Source organism: Papio anubis, chromosome 3 (assembly GCF_008728515.1).
Source record: "Papio anubis isolate 15944 chromosome 3, Panubis1.0, whole genome shotgun sequence".
In the NCBI taxonomy this organism is placed as follows: domain Eukaryota; kingdom Metazoa; phylum Chordata; class Mammalia; order Primates; family Cercopithecidae; genus Papio; species Papio anubis.
In genome coordinates, this window is record NC_044978.1 from 14,046,914 (window position 1) to 14,070,820 (window position 23,907).

The 23,907-nt window shown below is 35.4% G+C and overlaps 1 protein-coding gene across 2 annotated transcripts in view; it reads left to right on the top strand.

The window, feature by feature from the left end:
* The window catches only part of GPM6A (glycoprotein M6A), a 374,013-nt gene extending 351,291 nt beyond the window's left edge, over positions 1–22,722 (top strand). Inside the window, exons 4-7 of one of the 2 annotated variants that reach the window (XM_017959219.2) lie at positions 4,975–5,128; positions 15,219–15,295; positions 16,201–16,266; positions 20,603–22,716. In XM_017959219.2, coding sequence (XP_017814708.1) covers positions 4,975–5,128; positions 15,219–15,295; positions 16,201–16,266; positions 20,603–20,755 — 450 coding nt within the window. In that variant the 3' untranslated portion in view covers positions 20,756–22,716. Of the gene's footprint in view, positions 1–4,974; positions 5,129–15,218; positions 15,296–16,200; positions 16,267–20,602 lie in introns of both variants that reach the window. The other variant, XM_003899379.4, reaches the window with a different exon arrangement.
* The last annotated feature ends 1,185 nt before the right edge of the window (positions 22,723–23,907 follow it).

Genomic DNA, 23,907 nt, shown 5'->3' on the forward strand with positions numbered 1-23,907 from the left:
CTGAAACTCTTCATTATATCATAACATTCCATTCAATATGTAGCATATGTTTTCATCCGTTAGTTCAGAGACTCAGAGACTTTTGGAATCAGAGTCAGCTGGCTTCTTTTCATCAATGCTGCTGACTTCCAAGGTGTTATTTTCACCTCTACCGGTGCACATCTGCTGAAGTTGCCACAGAAAGTCTCGACCTCAACAGGGAGTGATTTTCTTAGACATTAAGTCTAAGTTCATAGGAGTTCAGATGAAAAACCAATTATATTTTACAAGTCATTATCATGTTAAATACACTGCAATCTCAATGGCTACGTAATCAAGAAGCAATAATATGTCGTGTTTTTCTAAAGAACATGAAACCTTGCCTCTTGCAATTCTGTTTCAATTTCTCTACCAGATTTCTAAAAGTGATTAGAATATCCAGACTGACATCAAAACAATAATCACATGTGGTTTTATTTAATTTCAAGTGACAAAGAAATAATTCATAACAATTTTGTTGAATCAATGCTAACATGTGGTAGGATATCAAGAAATTTATACTGAGTAAAAACAAAAATCAAGCAGGAAATATAGTAGGAGGATGCTTGTTTTGCCACATTTGCATGTTCTGATGAAATGCTACTAAAACGATTATGGGATAATGGAATATGTCAGATATTAATTAAATATGTAGCACCCAATTTTTATCATTTTATACCAATTTTGCTATCAAAGATCAAGGAATTAACTAATTCAAATTAAGGAAGCATTACTGAATTTTTGTGTGTGTGTGTGAGTCAGGAGGAATTAGTCAGCATTTTAATATATGTGAGTGATCCTAGATAATGACCAAAATAAGAAAAGCCATGAGGCCATTTTATTTATGTAATTTCTACAGAACTTATCTTCCCTTCCTAGAATTACTATAAATTAAAATTCAGTGTCTGCTCAAAGCAATAAACACCCAATGGGACAGAAATAGTTTCCTTATGTCCATACCTACCTTTTGAAAGTACTAAGTAATACATTTTTATTAAATCAGACTATCTCCTCTCTTTGAGTTACTGCTTACGTTTTCTGCTAAGTGATTTTACATAGAATCTTCCCCTTGTTTACATCATAGCCCTATAAGAAAAGTATCATAATTTCCAGTTCACAAATTACGAAAGTGACAATGGGAGATTAAGTAATATGTCAAACTAGTGACTAGGTCATCTGATTTCAAGTTCAGTAGTACTTTTATCACTTTTTTTTCATTTTTCCACTGTTTCCCAAACAGATATTATGAAGATGAATTTCAGAAAGTGTTTAATCAAAAAGCAGAAATTAAAGGCGCACATACACAAAAATTGTTTTCAGAATCAGAAAAATTTCTCACATTCTCTGAGTTTGTTCTAACAAAAGTAAGAGCAGCTTACTAATTTATTTAACATTCAGATGACAAAAAATATATATCCATTATATGACTAACAATGTGACATTAGAAATAAATTTATAATTATGCAATATTTTATTTATTACAGCAAAAGATTTTCTACATAGGATTATGCATGATCAATTTGAATAATTCTTCAATTTTAGTAATCATCAGATTCTGAAATAGAACATAAAACGGAGAGATCAAATTACATTTTAGCTTCTTTAAATATTTCAGTGAATACCTCAGTGAACTGCTACACCCTGAAATATAATCAGTTTACATTCGAAGTTAGAAAATAAAGACTTTTGCATTTTTCTAGCACAAAATTTATGCATTAATAGTAATGAAAATATTTTCTCACCACACTGATTTACTCTATATCATCCAGCTTTGTTAATTTGCTATAATGTAGCTCAGAGCAGAAAGAAGATGTAAGTCAGTCCTGTGGTTTCAGAAGTTAGACCTTTTATTGCCTTGTAAATTAGCAGTAGCGACACACTTCAAAGTGTTCCAAGCTACTTTGAATCTAAACCTATTGAGTTATAAGTCCCATTCTACATTGAACAGCATCTTCAAAAGAAGCTTTAGAAAGATCCCTCAGGGTAGAACAAATGAAAAATAAGATAAAGAGGATGCAACCAAAAGCATGCTGATTACTCTTCCATGGATTTTAGAGTTGCTTTTAGTCCTCCAAAGCAATGTGCTTCTGGCTGCCATATCATGTTCATTGTTCTAGAGACTATACCTTAGCCTTGAGATCTACAATTGCAAATAATGAAAATGTTAATAGAAACGATTTTTCTCCCAAAGGTGTTCTTTTAAGAGGATTTCTTCACTTTCAGCATGGTTTCCAAGAATTTCTGGAGCCTTCCTTCTTGAGAGAGAGTTCATTTTGAATAACTTTCCCAAACTCAAGAACTTATTCTTTTAATTTATCCAAACATGTAATGAAATCTAATTCCTTCATTCTATAAGACTATATAGAATTATATAATTCCATAGTATGTACACAATATATGTAGCAATAGTAGTAATTGCATTGATATTTGCAATGATAAAAATAGCTAATATTTTTGTCAGAGCTTCTTATGTAACAAGTTTCAATGCTAAATGCTTTTCATGGATTATCTCATCGCAGGCTCACTTAAACATATGAAGCCAATTTAGAGTTACTTCCATTTTACAGAGGCAGAAACAGAAGTATAAAGAGCAGACTACACTCAAGCCAGCTGAAAAGCCTACGCCTTTCATGAGTATGCCGGAAGACCCCTTTTATTGTTAAAAGCATGTGATATTCAGTTTAGGAACACAGTAACTGGCATGTCAGTGCTTGTTAAATTAATAGAGAGACAGGTTTCTACTTCTTGCATATTAGAATCCAAGGCAAAAGATGGAAAATGACCTGCATTATATCGTATAGTTTATTAGGGTTAGAGGTGAATGGGTATTGCCGCTTGGAGTATGCTTATCCATGTTCAGAGGCTTAGGTGACCGTTGTCACTTAGCCTGGGTGCCTAAGCAATGTTGTGATAGGGCAGGGAAGCCTTTGCGAGGCGAGAAATTCTGAGCTGACCCCTCCACTATTCTGTGAGCTTCATCTATTGATATACTTCATTTCACATTCCAGAAGGAAAGGATAAAGACCACTTAAAAATATTAATAGTATCCTTTCACTCTGGGGAAGATGAGCAAAATGTTTACCCTTTTGCTCATGTGTGTCTCAAGTGTGTCTTAAGACCAAATATTCTCTATATTTCCACCTGGGTTATTTTATTCTTTAATCAGTAAAATAAGGGGGAAGTGTTATTGCCTTACATGGCTGAAATCCTGCCATAAATCTTTACGCATATTTACGCATATTTAGCCTCATAAGTATATGTTCAGCAAGACCAAAATAATTCTAAAAGGAATGTAAATGTTGATATTATTTTTAAAAAGAATAGCTTTTTAATGATAGTTACTCTCCTTTCTTAGGTGATTTAAATAAATTAACATTCAGCAAATTTTATTCGCTAATATTCTTAAGGTAGGGTTTGTTTCATCTTACATGTATAAGGTTTAAATACGTCTGCCAAATCTTAGTTTAAGGATGTTGTCAAGACAGATGTTGGCCCCCACTATTAGCATTTCATAGTAGAGACAAAAAGGAAGTAAGAGTTGAGATGAGATAAAACAATATTATTAGAAAACATGTGTTCAAGAATGCTCTGGGTTTCTGAAGTACTGGGGCATTTAGTAACTGCTATTTAATGGAAAGGTTTGATCTCCTGCCTCTCTTTATATGTTTCATATAAATTTCTTGCTATCCTTAATCCCAATAAACTCTATATTAATCACTATACAACTTTAATATAGATGCATAAGTTCTATCACAGGATTGATTCCCATTTTACTATTTTTCAAAAATGCTAATTTCAGTACATATTAAGAGGGTTATAGAATAAGTTTGACTTGTTTGAGATTTCACCTAAATCATGGGGTAAAATCTAGCTAATAATTCATCACAAAAGAGATGAATAGGGTTGAATAAGGTATCTAGTTTCATTCAGTATATTTATTATATGCTGTATTGCTATTTTGAAAATGTGACTGCTTGAGTTGTTAAAACTTTAGCCAGAATGCACTAGTGAATCTATTCCAGTCTTTGATCAAAGTGTGCTTCTGAAATTCAGAAGAACCAAATATCTATAGAAATGTAGCTTTTGGCATCCAGGGGCTATATTTCAGACAGTTTTCTATCTAATGTCTATCATCCATCCACTAATACATACATCTATCTACATGTCCTTTTACTCAGCATTTATACTATGTGTGAAATAAAACTTCATGTAAATCCATGTTTAAACTAAGTATTCTATTCAGTTCTATCTAGGATACATGAACTCCTTTTATACACTTTATAAATATTAAAAATGTTTCTGAAATGTATTTTTAAAACTTTATTTTCAAAATTAAAATAATATTTTACTATACATAAGTATGTATATACTATATATATAAAATATATGTTAACATGCATAAAACAAAACAGACTTAAGTTTATAAAAAAATTTTAAAAGAAGAGTACACACTAATATTATATACTAATGTGATTTAAGAATTACCATATTCGTTAATTGTAAACATGGTTAAATAGCTTAAATATTTATGACATGACATGATGACAGTTTAGTCCTACATAAATTTATTGACAGACTTTTAATTCTTCCGAATTCCCTTTGCAAGGTGAATACTTTCTAAATACCTAGGAATATTTTCTAAAGTTAAAAAAAAAATCCGTGGTGCGATTTTAAGTTTAAATACATGGATGAAAAGGCATGGTAATGCAGATAGATTATTTTTTTCTTTGTACATCAGAACCTCTGCCAAGATACGATTTTCCAGCAGGTTTATTCACTTAACCCATTATACGCACTATTTCTCAACTTCCTGTGCTGCAAATCAACAGTGTTATGATACTGACTTATATACTGTGTCCCTATAAACTTTCTATAATTGAGCTTTGCAGATTAAACACAAAATTATTCTTTTTTGGTAGATTACATTTTCTCTCTCCATTTCTTTCCCTTTTGCAGTTCATTATGCTGACATACCTTTTCATGTTGGCCTGGCTGGGAGTCACGGCTTTCACCTCACTGCCAGTTTACATGTACTTCAATCTGTGGACCATCTGCCGGAACACCACATTAGTGGAGGGAGCAAATCTCTGCTTGGACCTTCGTCAGTTTGGTAGGTGGATATTGGATCTCTTAATTGTAAAACCCCGCCCAGTATTGTGTTACCTACATAGCTGCCTCTAAAATATTACAGATCCCTTTGGAATGATCAGTACCTCTTCTACCACAGAGATAAATTTATCAGAGTATTCCTGCTAAGACTATTCCCTTCAAATTTAAAGTAGAAAGTCAAGGGTGAATGGATGTTAATATCACAACATATACACATGTATATTGACCAGGATGTCAGATCACATTCCCTGGTATTGACAGGTTAGAAGTGTGGTTTCCTTTTCTTGATTCCTTTGCTCTTTTCCAAACTCAATGTGATATCTGCATTCTACTTTCATCCTCCCATGAAAAACTGCACAAAATGTCAAGTCTACAATAAAGATCACCTAAGAAGGACATGGTTCATTGTCTTCTGAAATGGGAGGACAACATCTTAGTTAGCATTTAATAATGAGAAAAACAAAAAACGTTAAATAAATTAGCAGTCTGCTTTGGTTATTTTCATTTAGGGCTAAAATCCCATGTAATAATAATACTCGTATGTATATAGGTTTACCACATATAGACCCTATTTTAAGTTCTTCACATGTGTCACATTGTTTACTTCTCATGACTCTATATGGTAGGCAATACTGTTTTCTTCTTTTGTAGATGACAAAACTGAGGCACAGTGGGGTTGTTCAGTGACTTGTCCAAGGTTATACAGCTAGCAAGTGACAGAGCTAGGATTCAAACATGGGCAACACAGGTTGAATCAGAGGCTCTGTTCTTGCTCATAAGTCAACTCTCTTTCATATTAAAACTTAGTACTGAGCTGGAAGTGGAAAAGTAGAGTATAATCTCAGTTAGCCTATTTGAGATTCTATGTTATCATGTGTAACATGATGGGAGCTACAGAATTTATAAAGACATGCAAATCCACATTTGCAAATGGATTATTTTTTCTCTGAACAGACATTAAAAGCCAACCTACTAACACCTGGGGACACTGAGCTTTTTTCTCTAATGAGGTTTCCTCATACTTCAGAAAAGCAGGAAACATTTCACTTAGATGGGGTGTGAAGGGCTTGTGGCTTGACGGTTATGCTGTAGGTAGATTATAGGGTAGCCAACTAGCTGTGTGTTCAGAACAGGCTTACCTACCATCCTAACAGATGAAGCCTTAAGTCCCCCAGTAGTGTGATCCACTACACTACACTAGTTCGCATTTAATAATAATAAAATCAGGTGGGGCGTGGTGGCTCATGCCAGCACTTTGGGAGGCCAAGGCAGGCACATCACCTAAGGTCAGGAGTTTGAGACCAGTGTGGCCAATGTAGTGAAATCCTGTCTCTACTAAAAATAAAAAAATTAGTCGGGCATGGTGGCACATGCCTGTAGTCCCAGCTACTCAGGAGGCTGAGGCAGGAGAATCTCTTGAATCCAAGAGGCAGAGGTTGTATTTAGCTGAGATGGTACCACTGCACTCCAGACTGGGCGACAGAGTGAGACTCCATATCAAGATAAATAAATAAATAAATAAATAAATAAATAAATAAATAAAGATAAAATCAAAGAGTGCCAAATAAGTGAGCAGTCCTCTCTGGTTAATTTTATTTAGGGCAAAAATCTCATGTAATAATAATACTCATATGTACATGCGTACAGGGGGAAAAGTTCTATGGGTGACATTATGGCAAGAGGGAATATGGACATTGGGGAGGTTTCACTCTCAAAATCAAATCCCTTGTAGAAATCAGAAAAGGAGCCCACAGCAAATGCTGCTGGAGGTCACTGCAGAACAGCTGCTTAGAAAGCCATGACTTTGCTTTCAGCCCCTTGTCCTAAACGTCTTCCTTTTATTCTGCTGATCCTAAAAGTTAAATTTGAAAAACATGTGATTAGCCTCTCAAATAGGGTTGGTAGGTTAAAATACAGGGCACCTAGTTAAATTTGAATTTCAGGTAAACAAGCTATATTTTAATTACAAGTATGGTACCCAATATTGTATGGGATATAGTTACACTAAAATGATTTGTTCTTTATCTGAAATTCAAGTTTAACTAAGCGACACTGAGATTGTTTTCACTGTTAAATCTGTTAACCCTACTCTCAGAGCTTCGGTTTATCTTAAGAAAGTGTTACCACTGGAATACATGAGGGTCAGATTCTCTTGAATGTGATTGTTTATATTTTCAGAAATACACAACAGATTAGCATGTTCCGATTAGAAACATTTCATTTCTTATAGTGTAATAAATGCAAATAGTTAAGTAGGTGATTATAAGGTCTTTGGTATTATCAAACCAGATTCTAAACTGAAAAAATATTGGGAGACTTTAGAAAAATAATATTTAAAATTTCCCCAAGTTGGTTTTCTAAAGGACAGAAAGAGTAATCCTTTGTAAAAGATAAATGGACCGTCTTAATATTTTCAACTTAAAAAAAAGAAAAACTTATTAATTCTCAATGCATTCAAGTGCTTGTGATCCCCAAATGAACCTAATTTCACTGAAAGTATTGAGAGTTATACCACTGAGCATATAGGATTCCTTATGACATTAAGCACAGAATATGTCTTAGAATCATAGAATTTTATAAATGGACTTCATTTATCACCAGTCCAGCTGTCTGGTCTAAAAGAAATGGAGCCCTAAGAAATGAAATAATTTTCCAGGGATATAGCTACCCAGCAGGCCATGCTGGGATGGAAAGGTGAGTGTCCTGAATCTTAGCACAATTATTTTCTACTCGACAGCTTTTCAAATACAATTTTTAGCAAAAGAGCTTTTTTCAACTATAATCTTAAGTAAACCATTAGTCTGTTAAGTAGACAGAATAAAGGATCCTCAAAGATGTATACATTCCGATTCCTGAAACATAAATATATGTGAGATGACTTGTCAATGGGGAATTAGGGTTGCTAGTCAACTGATCTTAAAATGGGGAGATTATCCTGGATTAGCCAGATGGGCCCAGTGTAATCCCAAGGGTCCTTCAAACTGGAAGAGAGAGTCAGAAGAGAAGAGTCAGTCAGAGAGAGATAGACTACAGAAAAAAGGCAGAAAGATGCAGTGTTGCTGGCTTTAAAGATGGAGAAAAGGGGCCAAGAGCCAAGGCATGTGGGTGGCCTGAAGAAGCTGGAATAGGAAAGGAAACTGCTCCTGCTTCTAGAGCCTCCAGAGGAGTGCAGCCCTGATGACCTTTCGGTTTTTAGCTTTGTCTTCCAGAACTGTAAGAGATGAACTTGTGTTGCTTTAAGCCACTACATTTGTGACAATCTGTTACAGCAGCAATAGCAGACAAATACAATATTGAAAGCAAAGGTCAATTTTTTTCCCAAACCACTTTATTGTTTTCGTGATCTCCTACATTTACTTGATCATGATGGCAATCCATTTTCTGTAAAAGCCAGCAAAGTTGCATCTCCCTGACAATTCTGCAAGCTTAATTCCCCTTCACAGCTTACTCCAACACAGGTACCAGTTCCAGAGTTAAGGATGTGAACATCTGTGGGAGCCTATTTTTTGCCTACTGCAGTCTATGGGAGCCTATTTTTTGCCTACTCTGGCCACCAAAGATACACATCCATTTCTTTCTGTGAAATACATTCAACCTACCCCAAGTTCCAAAGGTTTCATCCCATTATGACATCAACTCAAGGTCAAAAACCTTATTTCAGTCTCATTAGTTCATATCTCTGATTGTCTTTGTTTTTAAAAAAAGAATGTGCTATATTATTTGTTTCCATATTTCATAAAGCATAAATATGTGGTTAAAATTATTATTTGAAGCTTACCAATGTTTACAACATATTTATCAAGATTTATCCAAATGTACCTTTTCTTTTGTGAATTTGGAAGAAAGAGGAGGCACTTTTTAGATGTCATGCAGCCTTTACATGAGCTATTAAGACATTCTGTTTAACTCTTTATATAAAATCTATTGCTGTATAGTATTTATTTGCCCTCTAAATTATATATCCTGGTAAGACTCCTGAATGTATGTATACAACCACATTATTATCAAGAAGCATCAGAGAACCATTCCTCAAACATTGTATTAGGATCAATTTAGAATTTACTAATATTCATCAAAAAGACAATTGCATAGATAAGAATATACTTTAAAGTAATTTCCCTTGTTGCAAAGTTGTCTCCTTAGCATATAGATGCTATCTTTTATTTTACAGGAGACCAGGTATTTAAACTATGTAATAGGAACTCTCAGCCTATAATGGCCATTATACCTGCTTAGTGGAGGTATGCATCTCACTATTCATTCCCATGCATGTAATACATTTATGCAATTCAAACAATTCTAATGGAAGGCAGAGACATTACTTGATATAGTTGGACAATTTGTAGACAGCATATCATATTAGGATTTTCTGTATTTCAAAATTCATCATGAAATAATTTTACTTTTATTTTGAAGCTTTTATTATGATTTCTGTTATCCTCCAATTATATATTCTGTGATTCAATTTCATTGGATGTATTAGATGTTTATCCGTATAATTTTATATGAGGAAATGTTAAAATCGATCCTCATTACATCATCTAAATGAAAGGTTTGAAACTTTCCTCCATTACAACCTGAAGATTTGATAAAACTTAAGGGCAAGCCATGGAGAGAAAGTAGGTAGGGCTTCTTTTAGACTTTTAGCCAATCCTACCTCTTACTCGGCACGCCCACACATGTTAGCGAGAGCAGCTTGTTTTTATCGTATTTCCGTAAAGCACTTCTCAGTAGGATTTCATTTCACTTATTTGCTCACACTATTTTTGTTGCTGAAAGCAGGGATTCCATCGAGGTCGCAGCACTCGCCACACAGAAAGCCAGTCACTGAGACAGAAAGTATTGCCAGGGAGGAAGGCTTTTTCAGGTGCTGCAGCCGAGGTGGATGGGAGATCAGTCTCAAATCTGTCCTCCGCCACTAAAAAATCAACTGATTTTAAGAAAGTACCTAGCCTGAATTATCCAGGTGGCATCAATGTAATCAGAAGCGTCCTTAAAAATGAAAAATAGGGCCAAAGGAGAGGAGTCACTCAGAGGGAGATGGACTAGAGAAGAAGGGTGTGAAAAGATCCATTGTCGTTGACTTTGAAAATAAAGAAAAGCCCCCTAGAGCCAGGGGAGTTGGGTGGTCTCTAGAATCTGCAAAAGGATACGCTGGTATTCTATAATTTTTAAAATTAGCAATGTAAATGTAAATTATTTTTAAATTTGAGCATTTGTATTTCATAGTAGGGAGTTAATTCCTATCATCCTATCAGACATCAGAGTGTCATAAGTAGCTGCTCATTCTGCTTACCTCCAACTCTCATTTACATTTTTTGTTTTTTTTTTGTTTTTTGAGATGGAGTCTTGCTCTGTCGCCCAGGCTGGAGTACAGTGGCGCAATCGCGGTTCGCTGCAAACTCTGCCTCCCGGGTTCAAGCAGTTCTCCTGCCTCAGCCTCCCGAGGAGCTGGATTACAGGCATGTACCACCATGCCTGGCTAATTTTTGTATTTTTAGTAGAGACGGGGTTATACCATGTTGTCCAGGCTGGTCTCGAACTCCTGACCTCAAATGATCCACGTGCCTTCACCTCCCGAAGTGCTGGGATTACAGGCGTGAGCCACCGCGCCCGATCTACAGTTTTCTTAATAGTAATTTACAACCCTAGGACTCATACTTTAACCATCCAGTAAGCACCAAAGGTTTTTATTGCCATAGTGATGAAAGTCATAGTAACTGTGTACATATGCATCATTTTCTCTGAAGTTGTTCGTATTTCAGGCACAAACCATTCTCACAATGCTAGAAATATATTACTTGTGTTTAGCTAGAATGAAAAATATAAAGTACTAAAAAAAGCCTGTTACTGCAACTTTCATGCATCAAGTCCTCCCTGTTCTCCCCAATTCTGTTTGCACTCAGTTCTTAATGCTTCTCTTGCCTAGTTTTAGCTTATTATTTTTGTTATTTTTGAGACAGAGTCTCACTCTGTTGCCCAGGTTGGAGTGCAGTGGTGTGATCTCGTCTCACTGCAACATCCACCTCCCGGGTTCAAGCCGTTCTCCTGCCTCTGCCTCCCAAGTAGCTGGTGCCCACCACCACACCTGGCTAATTTTTGTATTTTTTTAGTAGAGATGGGGTTTCACCATGTTGGCCAGGCTGGTCTTGAACTGCTGACCTCAGGTGATCCGCCTGGCTCAGCCTCCTACAGTGTTGGGATTATGGGAATGAGCCACTGCGCCTGGCCATCCTTGTTTATAACTTGCCTTTTCTCCTAATTGCTTTGAAGAAACTGAAAATGTCAGTCTGCACCATTTAGCCAAAAACTTTTCCATAGGCAATAAATATATATATTCAATATTTAGAAAAATTGATATAAATTTGAATAATCTCAATTTTTGGTGAGAACAATTTGGCCATTCATAGACAGATATACAAGAATCAAAATAATCAGGTTTTCAAATTTACGCTGGAGCTCCTCCTCCACAGGCTCACTTCTAGAGCTTCATATTATTCATATGTTGACTTTTAAATACAATTAATTTTTAATATATATTATATATGTTTGTTATATATGGTATACTTATCACAAAAACGTGTGTGTGTGTATACACATATACGTATAGCATCAGGAGTACTGCAGGTTCAGTAATGACGTTAGCAGTGGCACATCGATATGGGCCTGCAGCAACCTCACTTTCTTGCCTCCTCAGAAGGAAGAATTCAACTGAGGGGCATAAGATGGAGTGAGACACCAAGGCAAGTTTCAGAGCAGGAGGGAAAGTCTATTAAAAGGTTTTAGAGCAGTAATGAAAGTAAGTACAGTTGGAAAAGGACCAAGCGGGCGACTTGAGAGATCAAGTGCACTGTCTGATCTTTTGACTTGGGGTTTTATACATTGACCTTCTTCTAGGGTCTTGCATACTTCTCACCTGGTTCTTCCCTTGGGGTGGGCTGTCTGCATGCGCAGTGGCTGACCAGCACTTGGGAGGGACCGTACGTGCAGTGTGTTTTCTGGAGTTTCGCGCATGCTTATTTGAGATGTTTCTCACTTATCATTTGAGTGTTCCTAGAGGAAGGTCATATATCAGTTACACTCTGCCATTTTGCCTCTTAGTGTGCATGCTTGAGCCCGCTTGTCCAACTCCTGAGTTTGTTATCAGGAAGCTACTGATCACCAGCTACAGGTGTTTCTTTATTGGGAGCCAGCTGTGACCAATTATTATTTTAGAAAGACAGTTAACAAGTGCCTGACTGTCACCTGATGGTGGCCTGACATCCTGGGTGGGTGATGAGTTGGGGAACTCTCTTGCTCTGCTCATGTCTGACTACCTACCTACTGTAACAATAGTATTTTTTTAAATGATGTAGAAAGGTTTCATGAATAGTTGTCATTTGAAGGACAGGAGGAACACAGCTCTGGGAATATTCTTGTCAGAGAGAAGAACCGGTACTAAGTTACCCAGCCAATATGATACCTGGTTTCTCAGGAAACAGCAGGGAAGCCAGTGTGCCCGAAGTAGAATAAGAGAGCAGGAGCAAAGATTGAAATGAAGTTTACAAGATCCCATGATGTACCATCTTGATGAGTGCATTACAGAACATTACAGATATGGGGCTTTATTCTGAGGGGAATAGAGAGTCATTACAGATTTTGGCAGAGGAAGGAGATGGTCTGACTAATAACAGAAGGATTACTCTGGCTGCTACTTGAAGAATGGTTTGTAGGAAGGGTAGAAGCGAGGAAGCCAGTTAGCATATGATTGTACTAATCCCAGTGGGAGATTTTGGTGGCTTGGATCAGGAGACGGCAAGGGAGGTGGGAAGAATCGGTCTGATTATGGATATATTTTGAACATAGAGGCAGCAGTATTTTCTGGTAGATTGCATATAGGGTTTGGGGGGAAAAAAGAGAATTCAAGGAGGAATTTCTTTTGACTGAGCAAATGGTAAGATTTGCTATCAAGAAAGATAGGAAAGGCTATGAGAAGTGTTTGCTTGGGAGTGGAACCAGCAAAGGAGAAGAGCAGAAGTTTTTTTAAACTGCTTATTAGAAATCCAAATAGAATTGTCAGATAAGAAATTGGATATATGAATCCTGATTTCAGAAGAGAGATATGGGATGGCCACATAGAGTTAGGAGTTGTTGATAATATTTAAATATCTGGGACTGGATGAGATATGCATGGGAGAAAAAGGGCTGAGGAGTGAAGGGTGGGAAGCTCCAATTTAAGAGGTCAGAGAGAAGAGGAGGCAACAGACAAAAATATGAGAAGAAGGAGCCAATGAGATAAGAAACGTAGAAACTGAAAAGTATAGATTTTAGAAGTCAAATGAAGAGAGCATGAAAGAAAAGGTGGGCATCAACTGTGTTTAATACTGCCAACTTGCAAGAAGATGGAAACTGAGAATTAATCCTTGGAGGTCATTAGTGATCTTTATAAGAAAAATTTCCATGGAGAGGGGTTAGGGCAAAATCTGACTTGAGAGGGTTTAAGTAGAAATGAAAGGAACGGAATTGCAATGCGGTTAGGCAACAATTTTTAGGTGTTTTGCTGAAAACATGAATTGAGAAATGGATAAGGAAACGTAAGTACAACATAAATATTCCACAGAATAAAGTCTGTAATGGATTACTATGAAGAGAGAGAGCCTTGACCAGAAGCTTTTTCAACAATGGTGATTTTTAGGGAGGAAATCTCATGAGAAAACCCTTTTAAATTTGTACCCACTCTTAGAACCATCTTGGCAGAAAGGGAAGGTTGTAGAGAGGGATCTCTGTGTTTGTTTACTGCAAATAGATTTTTTCACACTGAAATAGATTCCACAAACTATTTGCAAAGGAGAAACTAACAACAGGAGCTCTGTAAGAGAGGGAGAATTGATGATACCTCATAAAGCTAAGAATATGTAAATATATATACATATTAAAACTAAATAAAGAAGGCCTGGCACCATGGCTCATACCGGTAATTCCAGAACTTTGGGAGGCTGAGGCGGGCAGATCACTTGGAGTCAGGAGTCTGAGAGCAGTCTGGCCAACATGGTGAAACTCATCTCTACTAAAAATAGAAAAGTTAGCTGGGTGTGGTGGCATGCACCTATAATCCCAGCTACTCTGGAGGCTGAGGCATGAAAATTACTTGAACCCGGGAGGTGTAGGTTGCAATTAGCTGAGATTGCACCACTATACTCCAACCTGGGTGACAGAGTGAGACTCCATCTCAAATAAAACAAACCAAACCATAAAAATAAAACAAAAACAAAAACAACTAAAGAGCAACAAATGCTAAAGGCTTAGGTGTTAGAATGTCCTCAATGTGTTTTATCATGCCTGTATGTGTTTAGCACTTCACGAGCTCCGAAAATGAAATTGAAGAGCCATCATCAGATGAACTTGGTTACTTTTCCTCTCTAAGATGAGATGAAGAGACAAGCCAGTGAATTACCTCTGTGCTCGTTTTAAAAATGTAGTGTTCTAGGCCCAACATTCATAGATTCCCATCTATTGTATCTATCAGTTTTGTGTTAGAGTCTAAAAATACATATTTTTCACAATTTCCTAGGTGATTCTACTGCAGTTGGTCTACGAACCAACTGGAACAGGGGTAAATAGAAGTGAAATGGCAACTTTTCATTTCCTGTTACTAATAGCATTGTTTGCAATATTGGCAGAAAAAAAAGTACTCATTTGGGCAATATGCTTTTATAGATTAACAGAAGCATTGCACCAGCTGAACAAATTTAGATCCTGACTTCAGCACAGTCTGGGGCATAGTTAACAAAATAATTGTGATGCCTATACTATCACATTAATGGGCCAAACCAATGAACTGGCTATAATTGAATCTGGAAATTCTGGTGGTGAGATTCAATTAAATTCAGATTGAAATTATTTGAATTGCTTGAGGGCTGAATAGTTTGGCATATTATATTCATAATTCTCTGCATAGTTATTATCCACAATGAAAGCTAAATAATTTTTCTACTATAACATAAGATAAAATGGAACTTGCTTAGATATGATTAGCAAAAACTTTCATTTTTTTCTCTCTTGGCTCTTCAAAACATTTATACTGCTAAACTGTCATTTTCTACACATTGTAGGAATTGTGACAATTGGAGAGGAAAAGAAAATTTGTACTGTATCTGAGAATTTCTTGAGGATGTGCGAATCTACTGAGGTGAGTGGTTTTACAGCCTTTAATTTTGTCAGAATTTTAGCATTCATTTTGTTATTTGGATAATGTCTTAAAACTAAATCTATATTGAATTTTCCCTTTATTCTATCAGAGGCAATTTTACTTGAAGTAGTGTTATTCAGGGGAGTAAAGGCTAAATAGGAATTAGATGCTCTACGTATTTCAATAAACATTATAATAACTATTTCAAATGTTCTGGAAACTCATTTTAATGAAGGCTGAAAACATGACGAAGTTGGTTTATTTATTTATTTATTTATTTATTTATCTATTTTATTTTATTTTATTTTTTTTTTGAGAAGGAGTCTCTCTCTATCGCCCAGGCTGGAGTGCAGTGGCGCGATCTCGGCTCACTGCAAGCTCCGCCTCCCGGGTTCCCGCCATTCTCCTGCCTCAGCCTCCCGAGTAGCTGGGACTACAGGCACCTGCCACCACGCCCCGCTAATTTTTTTGTATTTTTAGTAGAGACGGGGTTTCACGGTGTTAACCAGGATGGTCTCGATCTTCTGACCTCGTGATCCGCCCGCCTCGGCCTCCCAAAGTGCTGGAATTACAGGCGTGAGCCACCGCGCCCAGCGATGAAGTTATTTTTAAAGAGAGCATAGCCCTCCTTATATTGTTGTAATGTTAGTGATGAAAACCATCATTATTAATCATTGTCTCATCTTTATAATGAAATTATATTATAATGATGAAGTTGAAAGGATTTAAATGATTTGCAAGGGAAAATATACTGTAATAATCTGTTTTGATCAAGTGTGTGATTTATCACAGGCTTGCTTTTATTTAAGATGCACAAAGCCTTGTTTATAAGACAGTAGCAATCTTGGCCTCTCTTCTACCTGTTAACTCTGGCACCTTTTGATTCTCTGTGGTTTCCGTTGCAGCTGAACATGACCTTCCACTTGTTTATTGTGGCACTTGCTGGAGCTGGGGCAGCAGTCATTGCTATGGTAAGACCTCAAAGCTCTGGTGCTTGGTTTTCAATGTGAATTCCAGAGCTATTTGCTTGCAGAGATGATAAACTATCTCTAAAGTTTGAAGTCCATGTAAAACACATTTATTTCATCAGATTTAAAAAACCAGGGGGAACAATGGGCAAGTAAGTAAGTCAACAACAAGGCTAAACCCCAAGAAATAGTATTATTATCATATCGAGAACATTAACAAAAATAGTAATTCATTAAGATTTTAGATATTAGATTACTATAAATATAAAAATTATTTCTGTAGCATATATGTATATACCAATGTGACATTCTGAGTAATCTAATCTATTCCTTGATGTACATTTTTTTCCTTAACTAAGAACATTAAAAAACCATATAGAGTCATTTATGAAAAACAAATTAGGTTATTTTTTAAAAAAATAACCCTCAGTAGTTTCAAGTCATGTCTTCTATATGTAATTTGCTGCAGAAATATTAAGAGCCAGTCTTTAGATCTTCTTTTAAGACATCAAGCTTTTCCACGGTGAGGAGGATCTACCACGTGCCAGGGCCAGTCTCCTTTCTAACTTGGCATGAGTTCCAGTTTCCCCACTGGAATGCCAAATATCAACCCTGAGCAAGTGCTCTGAGCATCAGTAATAGCTTTTGCAGCCAATATCTTCAGTCTATGTTTGTCTCCTTGAGGATGAGTAGTCTAGAGCCCTAGAAGGATTCCCAGTAACCTCACGACTGTGACAGCCGAGTCCATATGTAAAGATGGTGAACCAACTGGAATTTATTTAATTCCGTTCCTTATGGTGCCAGTGTCTATCTAATGTATTGGTGAAAGGAACGCTTTCTTAAAAAAAAAAAGGTTTTCTCTCTTGTCAGAGACTAAAAATAGGAATGATGAGAAAAATACTAATGTGCTAATAAGCCATGTCAGACTGGTTATTTTAGTGATTTCATAATTATTTTGTATTTAATTTGTTTTATTAAAAATGACTTACATATATTTTCAATAAAACTGACTATGTCAGTACTAACATGAATTTTCATATGTTTTGTTACTTTAGCATTGCTCAACATTTTTGGTATAGTGACAATAAAACTCTATATAGAAATTTTGTTTCAGAATGTGAGATGCTTGATAAAGATCATGTTGGTTGATTAATTGGGGGGATCAAAATAGAACAAGAAGCAAAGGCCTTATATTCCTAACCTGAAATTAATGCTAAACTATGCCCTGGGGAAGGATCAACAAGTTCTGGCCAATGATATATCAAACATTATGGTCCTTAGGAGAATATATGCTGGCTGTGACATCAGGGGAAACATATGTACCTTTGTGTTCATACACCCATTCCTGTACTGTCAAAAACTTTAATGAGACGGGTATGTACAAGCAATATATACCCAGGTACAAGAAGTCCATGAACGTATCTTTTAAAAAGTGGATTATAATAAACATTTGTTTGCATTGCCTACATATATGTGCATATAAAATTCTGTCTAAAAATACAGGTATACACTAGTGAAAAACACCTATTTAGACAAATGTTATTTAAATATCCCTGAAAATGCTTACTCTGAAAACAAATCAACAGATTTTGAGATGATAGAAATTTATATATTAGGTATTTCTTAAGCAATCTATGCTTTCCATATACTTAAAGCTATACATAAATTTTATTTAAAACAGAAAGTTTAGAAGATAATTTTTTCAAGTACTAAGCATTCTTTGGGGGTTATTTTCTCTGTCTAGAGTCATCACAAAACTCCATACTAGCTTAAATGATTGACCTACATATTTCCAACTTATTAGCTCTAATAATAGTGCAGGTCTTAGGAGAGAGGGAAAATATAGCAACTGCTACTGTTCCTGGTACTAATACTGCTAGTACCAGGAATAATAAAGCAGGGACCTTATTATTAATAATATTTCTTAAAAACTTAATAAATATTCAGAACTTAAGAATATTAATTGTAATGCTATTAATAGTATTTCTTAAGAACTTACTCTGTTCTACTCTACTCCATTATTTTGTAGAGAAGTTAGGAATGCTACATGCTGACAAAGTCAGTCAACTTAGCATTGGACCAGATTTCACCTAATCACTGTTCACCTAGCAAGGGACAGTAATAAGCCCTGTAACTTGTGTTCTGCTTAAAGCCAGAGGAAATGCCTGTAAGATCCATTAGGAAGCACCTGTTTCTGAATTGGAGTGACCTTGATTTTTTTTTTTTTTTTTTTGAAACGGAGTCTCGCCCAGGCTGGAGTGCAGTGGCGCAATCTCAGCTCACTGCAAGCTCCGCCTCCCAGGTTCACGCCATTCTCCTGCCTCAGCCTCCCGAGTAGCTGGGACTACAGGCACCTGCCACCACACCCAGCTAATTTTTTGTATTTTTAGTAGAGACGGGGTTTCACCGTGTTAGCCAGGAAGGTCTCGATCTCCTGACCTCGTGATCCGCCCGCCTCGGCCTCCCAAAGTGCTGGGATTACAGGTGTGAGCCATCGCACCTGGCCTTGAATTTCTTTTCAGTATTTCACTCATATGTGTGTGTGTATATATATAATATAAAATAAATATTTTTATATATAATATATAATATATATATATGTATTTTTTGAGACAGACTCTTACTCTGTTGCCCAGGCTAAAGTAGTGTGTCATGATCTCAGCTCGCTGCAACCTCTGCCTCCCAGGTTCCATCGATTCTCCTGCCTCATCCTCCCTCGTAGCTGGGATTACAGGCACATGCTACCACACCCAGCTATTTTTGTATTTTTAGTAGAGATGGGATTTCACCATGTTGGCCAGGCTGGTCTGGAACTCCTGACTTCAGGTGATCAACCCGCCTTGGCCTCCCAAAATGCTGGGATTACAGGCGTGAGCCACCGTACCCGGCCTCACTCATACATATTTAATAATAATTTGGGGGCCACATTTTCTCAGATATTATGAAAAGTTTTTGAAGATTGAAAAATGTATTCATTTATTTGGCAAATATTTTGTGTATCTGCTATGTACTAAGCACTCTCCACAGCGCTTGATATTTTACAGCAACAAAATACTGCATAAACTTCATTATGTGTATAAGCCTTATTTAATCCATATATATATATATATAGTGATTAAGTTTTCACTATGTAAATGCCATAATGTACAAGAATGTCACTCACAGCCCCTGCTTTCAGGTGGCTTATAATGTTCCTTAAACAAAATGCTAAACTTCAGAGGAAACAGAAAATTCTAAAAATAGGTTATTTATAGTGGTATGCATCTTTTTCCCTACATTCCATGTCAAAATTATTTTTTTTTTGTTTTTTTTTTTTTTTTTTTTTTTGCTGTTTGTTGACTATCTGAACATGCCACAATATTCGCTATTTAGAATTGACATTGCATTCTTTATATCCATCTGTACTTTTCTAGAACCAGCCCGCTTCCTCTTTCAATGTACTGTTTACTAATTATCAAAATCTTGGTGTTCTATTTTTCTGAACGTTGGATTAAAATATTGCCCACCATTTAAAACTCAGAGAAAGTAAATAACTGTCCACTTAGTTTCTCTTCCCTATTCATCAAAATTCATCATGTGGAAAGCTGCTTTATCTCCCCTGTGGACCAAGAGGGAAGAAAGAAAAGAAAAACAAATAAACAGGCTCATTGCTGGGTCAACTCAAGTCAAATAAAGGAGCTTTATTTCTCGAGCAACTTCGTTACTCCAGACAAACCAGGAGCTTCCTTTTTGAACATGGCACTATTGTAGCTCTTGTGAATGTATATACACATAAAAAACCCATATAACACAATATTTCATCGCTTGTAGTTTATAGTAAAAAAGAAACTGCAAAATTCATTATGTGCAAAATTAACCTGTTAATCAAATCCACAGGTATATTTGGGGGTTTCCATGATCTCTCTTTAAGTGGGGTATTAGATCCTCTAATTAATTCAAGTCAATTAGACACAAACAGTATGTGAGAATATTTCTGATTATGGATTATAAAACATAGATACATGAACATGAAATGAATCGCCTATGGTTTGGGCAAATGAGGACACATTGGGCAGGAAACATCCCATAAAGATTAAGAATTAGTCTTGAATTACTTCCAAGAATTGAAAAAGAAGAGAAAGAGATACTGAAAGAAAGAGTGCCAAGAATAGGTGGGATATAATTGGAGGAGTGAAAAATATATTTTATATTGTTTCTATTACCGGAGAAATTTTGGTTCCATTTTATATGTGAACATTTCCTAAAAAGATCTATAATTCTAAGACTTCTTTCCAGATAGCAAGGTGTAATGAAGACACTGAACAAACTTCCAATATAAATTATTTTTGTCTTTGATTAGGTTCACTACCTTATGGTTCTGTCTGCCAACTGGGCCTATGTGAAAGACGCCTGCCGGATGCAGAAGTATGAAGACATCAAGTCGAAGGAAGAGCAAGAGCTTCATGACATCCATTCTACTCGCTCCAAAGAGCGGCTCAATGCATACACATAAATGCATCTTCCTGTTCTTTCTACCATTTGAATGCATTGGTGTTTAACTAAGGGCCATCCAACCATCCAACCTTTAAAAAACAAAGTGAAAGTGCTTCTCATCAATGATATGTAAGGTGACTTATGAATCACCTGAGTACAATTCTTTGTTGGTTAGCACTTAATTTCCCAATTTATTAAATTGATGTAAATCAGATCTTTTCTACAAGCTCCTATCCAGCCTTTTTTTTTTTTTTTTGAAATTTCTCAAACTCATTTACTAGTTCTGTAAAATCAAAGACACTAACATTGTCAAATGCAAAGATTTGTTTGATTTTTAACCACTTCCCATGTGTTATACATAACACCTTTTGCATTATTTCTTATGTTTTGAAAAGAAAATAGCTTTTTATACTTTTTAGTTTTGATTTCGGTAACTAGTTTAACTACAGGTAACCTTCAAAGGGACCATTGTACATTATGAACAATAGACAGAGATGACATCGTGATGACTCTTGAAATATGGAAATTTTGTCTGAAGATCAGGGGCCATATTACTATAGGCCCTGGTTCATGTTTTCATCAATCTAAGGTGCAATTTCTAAATTTGTAAGAGTAGGTTTAAAAAAAAGAAGTGCTTCTTATCTTTGTTAACATTGTACTTTTTCTTGATGTTCTTAAAAGGTATTTATCTCAGATTACTCATGTTTATGTTGTGAGCATGTAGAAACAGTAATGCTAATGCATGGCTAGTTGCCTTTTTAAGATTGTGACACCAGGCTTACCTTTTTAAAGTTTAGTATATAGAGACAATTTTAATGGAAATAACTACTGTAGACTATTGGAGAATGATCTCTTTGTGATTTAAGAAGTGGCTGGATTGGAACTTTTAATATGCTAATGTGGAAAATTAATTACCTTTATGAAGGTGGTTTATTACGAATAAGCACACTAACCCCTCGGAAGTTGTTTTACCTACTTTAAAAGTTTTAATGGATTGCACCTCTGTAAACTATTCCTAAAATGTGTATGATATATTTGAAAAGGCTTCCATTAATATAATAGCTTTGCTTGCAGCCTTCCAATCTATGTTGGTTTACCTGTAGTGTTTTCTAAAGTGTGGTCAGAGGCCCCTATAGAATGTATTGTTTGAAAGTGTAGTGATATATTTGTGTTTTTATTTCAAGTAAGTCATTTTAACCGAATGTTCCTTCATATTCATTTATAAAAAGTACCTGTATCAAAGGAATTTTAAAAAAAGCAATCAGTATTATTGGACCAAATTTGGTGTTTGTTTTAACCTTGACTCTCTTCTTTTGATTATTTCTAATGCTACAAGAATGCTGTAAAGTGTCTTCTAAAATGATGTAGCCTGACAAGACATTTTTGTCAGTGTATTAAACTAGGTAGTATTGTGCACTGATTTGACCATTGTGAAATCCTTTCTCAGTGTAACTGCATTTCTAATAAAATTTATTGAGTGAAACAATCTTTGTACAATGACTAGTCATGCATCATCAGTAATTTTACAAGTTCTTGTAGTAGGTAGGGGGTACTACTAGAGATATCTGTGGCATGATTATGCATTCTGTAGTATTATTTAATTAATTTGGGGTTCATTTTGCTTCCTTTTCTTTATGCTTAGATTATCTTACTGGTTCAACATTTTTCTGATATATGCAGTATTACAGATATTCAGCAAAATATTAATGGGCTTCTTTAAATTCTATATTATAGTGTTTCAGTTCCGTGTCTTAACAGTTTGTGATAAAACTGTCTTTTCAACTTATGTAATGATGTTGACACTTTTGACTTTTATTTCTGGTATTAGAGTTTGTATTTTCACAGAGTGCTTTGTAGCAGGCATTACAATTAATCTGTTTTGTACATAAATGTGCCAACAGCTTGATGGTGGCGTTTTTGAAATGTAGAACAAAGTGCTTGCAAAATGTAATAAATACACTTGTGTACTTTGTGTACTTATTATTAGCTTCTGCAGTGTATTTGTTTTTTTCTTTTTTGTTTTGTTTATTCCTCTTTCCTATGTGTGTGAACTCTTTTCAAGTACAATAGATGCTATCCCCTCATGATTCTACTTCAGCTGAGCTGACCTAACCCGTCAAAATTCAATGACGATGCTGTGCGTAAACATTCACTATCAGAATGCTAGCTCGAGGGAGCAAAGACTTTGGAGGTTATTTTATTTAGAAAATGATAACTTTCTCTGAGTGCTGCCATTTTCTTGTCTGATCTCTATTGTTTTGTGTTTTCTTTAGTACTTCACAAACTATCAGAGAAAAAAAAGCCCAATGCAATTCAGAAAGAAAAATGATTTCTTGGTTTGCTTCAAAATACAAAGGTGAGAGCAATGAAATTTAAATGTATATACATTTTTTTCTAGGCTTTGTATGTTTTACATCTGATTTCTTTTGGCCAAGCTAGAAGTTATGGCAAGTTAAAAATAATAAGATCGTTATCAATAAAAATACTAATTTTCATAAGGCTTAAGAAATTATATTAGTCTCTACTTACATATTACTATGAATGGGAACATGAAAACTTCATGGACTTATGTTAGAAATATCTACAATAATTATAAGTAGATGTGGACAAAGGATTTTAATTATGCTTTTAAAAGTTATTTTTAAGAAAATAAAACTATTTTCTACCTATATTTTATTAAATGATAATTCTTATTTCCAGTGTTTATTAAATTCTTATAGCAACATAATTGTATACTATACAATATGAATATGAACAATTTTGTAATATATGCTTTACAAAAAGTGTATTATTATAACATTATTATAATTTTCGAAAACTGAAAAGTCAATTTCTCTTTGTAAAAATGTGCATTTTGTCCTTAAAGCAAGTAATTTCCTTTTGAGAATTTTAAAGGTAATATTAAGCCTAAGGAAATTACTTACTTTGAGAATAAGATGTGTGTAAGTCAGCTCTAACTTGCATGTAAATAGTTTCATTCTTCATGTTAAAACTTAAAAATATCAGATTTCTTCAAAGAACAAGTAAATCTTTGTTTTATTTATTTGTTTACTTGCCTTAGACAAAATAGACACAGGTGACTTTAAAATGTATTTCATTTAGGCAACCTGGCAGCAGAAATATAATGACCACCGTGAAATTTAAATTATACTATAACATCTTGAAGAAATT